At 37.0% G+C, this 10,719-nt stretch overlaps 1 protein-coding gene across 3 annotated transcripts; it reads right to left on the bottom strand.

Annotated features, from left to right (window-relative positions):
• Nucleotides 1–3,243: 3,243 nt before the first annotated feature.
• Nucleotides 3,244–9,891, bottom strand: LOC110895867 (potassium transporter 10). 3 transcript variants are annotated; one of them, XM_022143236.2, is made up of 8 exons: nt 9,345–9,891; nt 8,174–8,399; nt 7,024–7,269; nt 6,247–6,297; nt 5,880–6,140; nt 5,058–5,225; nt 4,350–4,604; nt 3,244–4,263 (listed from the first exon to the last, which is right to left on the bottom strand). In XM_022143236.2, the coding sequence occupies exons 1-8, from the start codon at nt 9,456–9,458 to the stop codon at nt 3,299–3,301; spliced, it is 2,286 nt and encodes a 761-aa protein (XP_021998928.1). In that variant the 5' UTR covers nt 9,459–9,891; the 3' UTR covers nt 3,244–3,298. The 3 variants fall into 3 exon arrangements, with proteins under 3 accessions (XP_021998928.1, XP_035836899.1, XP_035836900.1); XM_035981006.1 differs by having other exon boundaries at nt 8,174–8,436; nt 9,345–9,476; XM_035981007.1 differs by lacking the exon at nt 9,345–9,891 and adding an exon at nt 7,499–7,556 and having other exon boundaries at nt 8,174–8,311.
• Nucleotides 9,892–10,719: the final 828 nt, after the last annotated feature.

Here is a 10,719-nt window from a genome sequence, read left to right as displayed (position 1 = left end):
ATTGAAGACCTTGAAAAACTGGCAGAATCTATAAGTTTAAATTCGAGTGAAAGACACCTTCATGCCTCCTTGCGACTTAAGCTAAAAGAGATCGAGCATGGTAAAGCGGAAGACCTTCTCCAAAAGTCTCGATTGCGGTGGATTAAAGATGGAGATGAAAACGCCGCGTTCTTCCATAGGGTTATTAAAGCTAACGAGGCCAAAAGAAGTATAAATGGGCTGTTTTTTAATAATATTTGGGTGCAAGATCCGAACCAAATTAAAGATTTCATGAAGACCTGGTTCAAAAAACACTTTACTGAACCGATTAGACAGTGTCCAAAATTCAGCAATTTGGGTCTCCGTAGGTTGAATCAGGAGCAAATCTTGGATATTTCTGGTCAGTTTTCAAAAACGGAGATCAAGAGAGCGTTAAAAGACTGCGATGGGAGAAAAGCATCGGGACTAGACAGGTTTACAATGAAATTTTTGAAGACTTTTTGGGACCAGTTGAAACCGTTCATCCTAAGGCCACACGGGGCGGGTGCGTTATGGAATCCCATAACGCGTTGAACATCATCGTAGCACCGCCGCCGGTCTTTTGTTCACGCGTTATAACATTAACGCGTTACACAGATCACGCGTTAACATTTCAAAAATTCGACCGTTGGGCACGTGTATATGACCGTTGATGAACGGTAAATTCAATAAAAAAAATTAAACCATTTATCTATATATATCTACATTTTAAACCATTTTTCACACACCAAACTATATCTTTTTACCATTTTAAACCCATTTCACACAATTTTTATATCTTCTCAAATGGAATTCCCTACGGATTCGACGTTTCCGATGTCTAGCGATACCGATACCGAGTCGTCTTCCGACAACGACAAGCTAAACTTTTTTGTGTCGGTGTATAACGAGCTTGATGCCGAGTCGTCCCGCCCAAAGAAGAAGATGGTCGACCGTGATCGTATAAGTGCCAACGAAGTTTTGATGAACGATTATTTTGTGGAAAACCCGCTATACAATGCCAAAACGTTTAGAGATCGGTTTCGTTTACCCAAAGAATTATTTTTAAAGATTGTTGGAGACATCGAGGCAAGCGAGGAATGGTTTCAAGAAGGTTACGATGCGAGGGGCAAACCAAGTTTCACGCCGATACAAAAATGCACGTCCGCCATTCGCCAACTAGCGACAGGTAACCCACCCGATCAATATGATGAATACCTAGCTATGTCTGAAAGAACTTCACGTGAATGTTTGCAATTTTTTTGCAATGCGGTCATTAAGTTGTATGCTAACGAGTTTTTACGTAAACCGACGAGCCACGACATCTCACGTATTTACGCCGCACACGAGGCTAGATGGCATTTTCCCGGGATGCTCGGTAGCATCGATTGTACACATATCGAGTGGAAAAATTGTCCAAGAGAGTTGCGAGGGGCGTATGTGAGGGGAGACATCAAAAGACCAACCATCATACTAGAAGCGGTGGCGTCGAATGATTTATGGATTTGGCATTCGTATTTCGGTGTCCCAGGTTCAAACAACGACATCAATGTGTTGCACACGTCGCCGTTGTTCCAAAGCGTAACGGATGGTACCGCACCTTCCTCTCCTTTCTATGTTAACGGTCGGCATTACAGACGAGGCTTTTATCTTGTGGATGGTATCTACCCGTCTTGGTCTGTTTTTGTGAAAGCTCCCTCATTTCCCGTCGAGGCTAAAGAAAAGGCGTTCAAAAAATTGCAAGAATCGGCAAGAAAAGATGTTGAGAGGGCATTTGGTGTTTTAAAGGGTAGATGGGGTATACTACACCGACCGGTTCGTTCGATGACCAAGAAAGCAATACATAGCATAGTGTATGCATGTATCATATTGCACAATATGTGGATCAAACACGACGGACGTGCAATATCCCCGGATTGGGTACCGGATCCTCCTACACAAGTTCAAGTTCCACAAGATATCAATTTACAATTGCGTAACGAAGAAACTCACTTTCGGTTGAGATTCGATTTAATCGAACTAGTAGGTTCTCCACGTTTGGAGTTTCCGGATTCGGACGAGGAGTAGGTTTTTTTTTTTTTTTTTTTTAAATTGTATGTTTCTAGTATGTTAAATTCGAGTAGGTTTTTTTTTTTTTACAAATTGTATGTTTCTAGTATGTGAAATTGAAGTAGTATGTTTTAAAATTAATGAAATTTTTAATTTTAGTGTTTTATTGTTAATTTCTAATTTAAAATAAAAAATTAAAAAAATTGGGAGGGAGTGATAGAATTCCATCACTAGTGATTCCACCCCTCCTACATTTCTATCACTAGTGATGGAAATTTGATTGATGACATGACATTACTTGATTGGATAGTGGGAGTGATGGATTCTATCACTAGTGAACCACCCCTAGTCCCCTAAGGGTAACGGCTGAATTCTATTCGACAGGAATCATTTCTCATGGCTGTAATGCTTCTTTTGTGGCCCTTATATAAAAAAATCTCGACCCGCAAGGAGTTAAAGATTTTCGCCCAATATCGTTGGTGTGCTCGTTTATGGTGCAGTTTTTATAAAAAAATAATATCGTATGAAAGAGTTATTAACGTTTAAAAAACGGGGGGAATTGAAGGAGAGAGAACTAGAATACCTTTAAACAAACCCACACACCTTCTTTTTTTTGTTCAATTACACCCATTTAATCTTAGCCATTTATTTTAAATCTAATGGGCTATAATTACTACCTAACCTTCTTACCAAAAACAATTTAATATCCTGAACCTACATTTTCAAATCTTACAAATAAGTTACATTATACACCCACTCCCCTCACATCATACTCTCCACCGACATAGCAACTTTTTTTCCTCATTTCACCTTGTCTCACTCTAAAGAGAAATGATTTAACATTTTACAAATAAACTACATTCACAAGACTCAAATCTTACAAATAAGTTACATTAACTCATTTGTTGTTATCCGACCCCTAATTTTGACACTGAACTAAACAAACAAGATAATTTATCTCATTGTCACCTAAAAATATCAATATTAATTTTTAGTTCGAGCATTGAGATAGATATATTCTTTCTTATCTTATTAAAGAAGAGTATATAACAGCACAAAACCTGACTACCTTTTTTTTTTTTTTTTTTCTGTCAGGAATTACAACATTGGATTTTATTAGAGACCACGTGCAGATATTCTTCTTACTAAGCAAAGTTTATTCTGAAAAAATAAAACCAAAATTTCAGGCCTTAAAAATCAGCAGACAATAATAATAGACTTGCATTCCTAACAACACTTGACCTGGCTGAGTTTATACATAAAACACTTGACCAACATTCAAAAGGGTTTCATGAGGAACATTAAAGATTGCACTATGTTCCCTGCAAACCTTCCTCAAGAATGCATAAATGTAATCAATTGATATCCTCTTGTAAAACCTAGACCCCTTCCTAGCTGTCACCACCGTGTTCCCCATTATATGCACCACTCCCGCCCCCCTACAACTTATCACAAACTCCATTTCATCCACCTCCGTATGACTACTGCTCACCGCCACTATCGAATTCCCCACAGACGACAATGTATCGTTTTCATTTGCTGTGTGTTGCGCCGATCCATATATACTGTTGTAGTCTTCCGAATCTGAGCACCCTTCCATCATCGACTCCAGCCTTATGAACAAATACAGATTATCAAAAAGTTTTTTTTCGAATTCGTCGTCGTCTTTTTTATGAACATCTTTATAGCCGTATCTCGCCACGCATCTAAACATGTGATAATTCTTTGGCCCGATTCGTTTCACCAGGAATCTTTCATCTTCTGGGACCGTGTAAACCGGGAGATACTTAACACACACGAAAACCACCACTGAGTGGATGGCGGGTAAGTTGGTTATCAAATGCGAGAATATATGTGGGACCCCGCTTGCTAGCTCGGTGTACACGAGCCCGATCCCAGGAACACGGACTAGACCAAGACTAGGCCCGAGACCAAGAATCCATGCCATTGAGATCTTGCTATGCATTTCAAACTCGTATCTTTTGACTGTCCCGTAATGCCAGATGTACATGACGAGAAGAAACACCCCCGCGATCACAAGTGGGACCCACCCACCTTGGTTAAGCTTAAAAAGGACAGATGAAAAGTAGGTGCACTCGATAAGCAGAGATAACCCGCTAAAGATTAAAACCAGAATCCAGTGACAACGCCAAACGAGTAGCATTACAAAAGTCATGAGAAATGTTGTCACCACCATCACTACGACTACTGCGGTTCCTGTTACAGTCAAGCAAGATAAAATAAAATAAATAACTAACTTGCAATATCTGGTTAAACCAATTATGGTTCTGAGCTAAACATACCATAGGCGTTGCCAATTTGGCTTTGGTTTTTGAATCCAACGGTTACAGCAATGCAAAGAACCATAAGAATCCAATTGATATCTGGAACATATATCTGCCCGAGAAATTTCTTTGATGTATGAACAACTTTGACCCGAGGAAAACATCCGAGTGCATTTGCTTGCTTAATTATTGAAAATGTAGCCGATATAGTAGCTTGACTCGCAACAATAGCAGCTAAAGTTGCAACAATAAACATTGGCCAGTATATACGGTCTGCAAAAGTGAAAGTGCACTAATTTTAACGTTATTTTACTACTCTCGTGAAAATAATGTTAAAAGAGGGGGATGGTTAATCATGCATCATGTGGTGGCGTTGATAGCCGAAAGACAAGGGAGTACATGCACTAATTGGCCTTTGGCTTAATTGCCGAGTGTTATGTGTGCCTTATGTCCAAGGCTTGATACAAAACTACCATCGAGCCGGGGGTCTCACTGGAAGCAGCCTCTCTATTCCTACGGAGTAGAGGTAAGGCTGTCTACATCTTACCCTCCTCAGACCCTACCTTAGCTTTGCTATTGGTGGGAATTACTGAGTATGATGATGATGATGTTTTATAATCATATTTAATCGGTACTTGCATATATATATATATATATATTAGTATCAAAAATGGACCGGCAAAAAAGTTTTTGTGGGTCAACCCAACTCCCCACCGTGTAATTTACCTGGGATAGAGCGATAAAAGGCATCATACACATGTTCTTTGTTCTTCATGAGGTAGGCTGCTTGTCCACAGTAGGCCAGCAGAAGGCAAGGAAACACGACAACTGTAAATGCCAGCTGGATTGCTGAAACCGGAAAGTGGGCAAGGTCCGCAAAAAGTGCCTCGGTCCCTGCACAAGTTGACAGATCATGCATGCACGTTAGGGCTGCTTAATGGTTTGTGTTCGAGAGTTGAACCCGACGTGAACATGCAAATTTTAATGAACCTGAACACAACACGAACCTGAAAATCATGTAACACACATGAACCCGGAACATGACACGTGTATTCGCGTGTTGACACGAACACGACCTATTTAACCCGGAAAAAACTATTCAACTCTTTTTTGTATATCAAAACTTAAATATTCTAAACTTACATATTATTTTTTATTGTTTTGGAGAATTTCTTATTAAACTATGCCCTAATTTTTAACCTTTTTGTCATAAAAATTACTCGGTTTAATGTAGTACGTAAAACACACTTTAAAATATATAAAAAAGAAAAGGTTTAAACGGGTCAATCCTTAAACCTGTTGGGTTGACATGAAAACGGCCTGTTTCGTTAAACGTGTTCATGGGTTCGGCCCAAACCCATTTAGACTAAACCCAAAACTGTGAATTTCGTGTTGTGTCGGGAAGTTACGCCCCTAAAGGTTTAAATTGCACGTGTGGCATTCATTAGATATCTGTTCAAGTCCATTTTGAGTCATAATAGTGCATCAAAACATTTAAAAAAACCAACCTGATCAAATTTTGTCTTTCAAATAATATATTTTTCTTACCTGTGATGCTGAGCATGATCCCTCCTAGTGAAATCCAACCGTGTATTCCCCGCCTTTTAAAGTAATGGAATATATATAAGGGTGAAAAAGCCCGTAAAACCCCTTTATCATGTTTGCATATGTTAAAAATCCCGATCCCACCGATTAATAAAAACCAAAGCAACACGATTGGAGCAAAAAGCCACCCGACTTTATCTGGACCGTAATGTTGAAGGCTAAACAAACCGAGTAGAATGATAACAGCAACTAGTACTACAATATCTGCAACAAAGAAAAAAAAAGAACGAAAAAGTTTGATTTATTTAATGTAGAAAGAAAATAAAATTGCATATATGATAAATAAACAAAATATAGAGTTACCACTTACCATTACTCATCCCAGGATGGTTTATCTTGATACCACCAGAAGCTGAAAGAACTGGTAAAAACATATTTTTGATTAAAGATTTCATACTTAATGTAAAAACAAAAAGAAAACGGCTATACATGTTACTTTCAAGCATATATTAATGTCGAGTAAAACACGTGTTCACTGTTTTATTCTGAATGGGTCAATTCGGGTTATGTGTCTTCTCTAACGTGTTCTAATTTTGGAATCATATTTGACGCACTAAAAGTTTATAAAAAAGTTGAAAACTTTAAGAAAAAAAAAAGAACTTTGGGCCAACTCGACCCGTTTTGCCCACCAGACCATCTTTAAGACAAAACAATAGTGAATTAACTACTCCACCCTAATTAAAATGATGTTTATCTGAATGCTAACTAAGGTTGATCGTGCTATTAAAAAAATCTATATTTTAGCCGGAAAGTAGTTGTAGAGGATAAATCCAATTATCACGTGCATGGGCGAAGGATAGTGGGGGCGGCCGACCCCCCGAACTTTTCGCTCAGTAGTGGAGAGTATGTAGTTTTCGTATAGAAATTTTTGGGTATATACGTTTTCGACCCCCCCATTTTATAGAAAATTTTTGGGTAGATACATTTTCGACCCCCATGCTGGAAATCTCAAGCTTCGCCACTGATCACGCGGAATAGAAAATGAACAAATATAATAAAAGTGTAGCCAAGGTCCAAAACAAGTATTTTCTTATTGAGCATTTAACTAACATTAAATAAAGTAAATGAAGAATTTGACCAAAATTACCTGAAATAGCAGGAGTTAGAATTCCATCTCCAATCACCATGCAAGTACCGACAAGAACAAGTATAAGAAGTGCGTTCTTTTTAAATGCATGTGCTTCCAACCATCGTTTGGTTTTTGCAGCAAATGATTGTTTATAAATTGTGTTTCGACTATAAGTGGTCAGCTCTTCATCGGTTCTATGTTGATTAGGAATTGTATTAACTTTTGCATGACGACAGAGTAATGAGTAAAGAGCAAAAGTTCCACCTGCACCATAAATAACCAATTTAGTGGTGATGGCATCACTTTGCGGGTCATGAAACAAGTTGGAAACTTTTAATCTCCGTAGTTATGCAAGTATTTCCTATAATAAAGTACTAAAAAGTCCACCTAGACTTCATTCTAGAGTCCATGATCATAGGATCTACGAAATAAGAAACTACATTATATCCAAAAGACTTAAAAGGGATATGAACGATTAACACACTAAACTCACGTGGAATGCCTCAGGCTAAACAAAGAACGACATTTGGAAGTTGAGTCTATTTCACAGCCTGCAAAAAAGTACCACAGAAAGAGCTAATGAGAATAGACGTTTGATTGGAAATGAGATTACTGGATAACGTGATGAAGGCGTCTGTAAACTTGAGAATGAGACGAAAATAGATTTTAGAATCGTGTGAAATTTGTTGAAGGTGAGTCAGAGAGCTGGTCAAAAGTTGATACAATTGTAGAACTAAGATCATTTGGTTATGTTAACTGCGACCAATGACCGGTCAAGAATAAGGATGAGCTTGGTGCAACAAGGAATCGGCTTTCATTGATATCAAGGAGCGGGGCTTGTATGAACAAATGAAGTTCACAACACTTTGTTTTGGAAGAAATATGTTGGGATCCTATGCTTGTTTATGGAGCAAAAACATTTAATAACTAATAAGTAGGCTTGACTTTTGACCAGAGTCCGCGAGATTGGCCGGTTTAGATGATGCAAGATTTGATACTTTACACTTTTAATAGATCAACAAAATTCACCTACAGCCCGTAATCCTATTTATTTATAATATAGTTCTCCTCTATTTAAACAACTAAATATGAAAGATATCACCTCTATAATATAAAGAACGCAAATGATATTAATCAATAATAACCGAACATGGAGAAATGGAAGTACCTTGACCATTGTCATTTGCACGGCACACAATAAAAACATATTTAATAAGCGGGACAAGAGTAAGAGAATATATGATTAAGGAAAGTGCCCCCACAACATCCTCCGGATCATCGATTCCTTTCGGAAATGTATTGTAAAATACGTACAGCGGAGATGTTCCCAAATCTCCATACACAACACCAAGACTTTGAAAAGCAAGACGAAGAAGCAATATAACTGAAAATTTCTGCAATTAACAATAGCATGTCATCAAAAAATTATACCTGCATTAGTTAAACACAAAGTCAAAATTTAGTTACCATTTTTGTTTATTTTACCTACTAAACCTAAATTTCGCACGCGATCAAAGCAAAATCTATAAAAAAAACTCCATTATCATAAAATCTTCCCCAAAATTGCAACAATTTCCAGTAAAGAACTCCTACAAGAATCAAAAGGTTCCGCTAACATTAATTTTTTTTTTTTAGCTTAAACCATTTATTTGTACCTTGCATCCTACACAAAACGATGCAGATGATTTTGATTCGAGCCCACGCGATTCTTCTATTTTGTCATTCTTGAAGGTATCTAATACACAACTGACTTCTTCTAATCGATTAAAACTATCAGCATATTAACTCTCAAAACAATTACATTCAATTTAATAAATGAATCAATCTCAAAGTCATTGAGTTTAGACTTTAATTCCATGAAATGACATGAATTTGACAACAACAATAAGAAAGGATTAGCCTAAACCCTAACAAACTTGCTGATTACAAGAATAGAGACAATAGTAAACCCTAAACCTAGGTAATCAAAGGCACAAAGGGTTAGCATGTCGCCTAGGCCGCATTGCAAACCGCTTAAAAAGCAAGTGCCCAAGATAAGCAAAGCAAGACACACAACATAAACAAACCACTGCTAGCTGTTTTATGCTAGTTTCGGCCGATTGCAGACCATTTTTAGATGTTACATACCAGTTTTCGTTATTTCAAACCTGTTCATAACGCCTTAAACGACATGCACCTCAAGTCACAAAGGGTGAGCGTGTCACCTAGGTGCTTTAAAAGCGCGGTCGCTAGCTAGCTAGTTAAAGGCGATAGGCACACTCAAGGCACAAAGGGCTCACCCAGCCCACATTATAAACACACCTGTTGTATGTAACAAAGGATGAAAAGAAAAAGGGTACCTTTTCTCTGTACATGTTCTTGAGCCTACCAGCTTCTTCATCCATTGGCTGATCAATCTTCTGCTCCAAAGCCCATATCCCCCCTTCATTCTCAATCTCCTCAGTTATATCCATCTCCAGATTCAACCACCAACAACACACAACTTAAAAAAACAGTGAACTCAAATTGAAGTCACCAATCCCAATTAACTAAACTCACAATTTATCAAAAAAAAAAAACCCACAAAATTTAAATCAAACCCACATAATGGATCAAAAGTTTTGGATTGAAGAAACCGACATGGCAAAACTCAAGTTTATCACTTTATCTGAAGTGGGGTCGGTCAGTCAGTCAGCAGTTGAATTGAATAATCGTTAATTCAACACCTTCCAGAAGAATTGAATTTGGTCTCATTTGGGTTTTGAATTTACAGTGAATGTAACAAAGGACGAAGATGAAGAAGGAATGGTGGTGTTTTCGTAATTTAAATAATAAGTCACCAAACTTCTGATGTATTCTGTGTTGAGAGAGAGAAGTATCAACCGAGAGACTTGTGATGGGGTCGCATGTTATTCTCGAAAGGGAAATGAGATTGTCATGACCAGTCCAATTATGATTAATGATATCTTTGCATTAATTATTTTTTACATTTATTTTTAATTTAATATTAGTGTGATTATTACAACTCATTTCTCATTTTCTCCTCGTCTTTTAGTCCAATTGAAACTTATAAATTTCAAGGGCATGAATCATGATTACGCAAATCGGGAGAAAGCCGTCAAATCCCTTGTGCTTTATATGGGAATTTCTGAACAGACATGGATTCAAGAATTTTTTTTAACGGGTTCTTTTTTATAGATTTTCACTAATTCTTATTATTTTTTTTTAAATCATATAAAATTTCCATTATTTTTTTCGTTTTTTTCCAAACTAAAGGGGTTCCCGGAAACCCCCACAACACCACTGGATTCGCCACTGGCAACATAACTTAATATAATTCATGAGTTTTAAACGGGCATGTAGAGTGACCTGTTTCATCCATTTGTTTTTATTTATATATTAATTTGTGTATTTTGTCATGATTAGTTATTTTATACCAGAATATAAAAGTTAAAAAACAATTAGCATAATATTTTATAACTTATACATAATGTTTATATAGGATTAAGATTCATTGCAAACTTTATGCTATCTAAAACCAGTCTCGTGCCGTGTATAAATAGTGAAAATGATCTTGAACGTTAATTGAATCAATGGCTAAGATTAATTACACATCATCCTTAACGATAACTATATTATTTAATGAGATCAGATTTGTGAGTATTTTAGTCATTTTCATTGAATGCTAATTCCACAAACTTTTTAAAACGAAAATAACTTTTATATAGTTTATTA

The sequence above is a fragment of the Helianthus annuus genome, chromosome 12 (assembly GCF_002127325.2).
Source record: "Helianthus annuus cultivar XRQ/B chromosome 12, HanXRQr2.0-SUNRISE, whole genome shotgun sequence".
Classification (NCBI taxonomy): Eukaryota; Viridiplantae; Streptophyta; class Magnoliopsida; order Asterales; family Asteraceae; genus Helianthus; species Helianthus annuus.
Note: the sequence above shows the minus strand (reverse complement) of the source record. Positions and strands in the feature narration are given on the sequence as shown.

What these genes read in the sequence shown, in the direction of transcription:
- LOC110895867 (XM_022143236.2), bottom strand. Translation starts at nt 9,458, where the DNA reads ATGGATATAACTGAGGAGATTGAGAATGAAGGGGGGATATGGGCTTTG. An exon ending in TGCAAATGACAATGGTCAAG is followed by an intron (nt 7,270 to 8,173) that starts GTACTTCCATTT and finishes TTTATGGTGCAG; the next exon opens with GTGGAACTTTTGCTCTTTAC. An exon ending in CCATCCTGGGATGAGTAATG is followed by an intron (nt 6,141 to 6,246) that starts GTAAGTGGTAAC and finishes TCTTTGTTGCAG; the next exon opens with ATATTGTAGTACTAGTTGCT.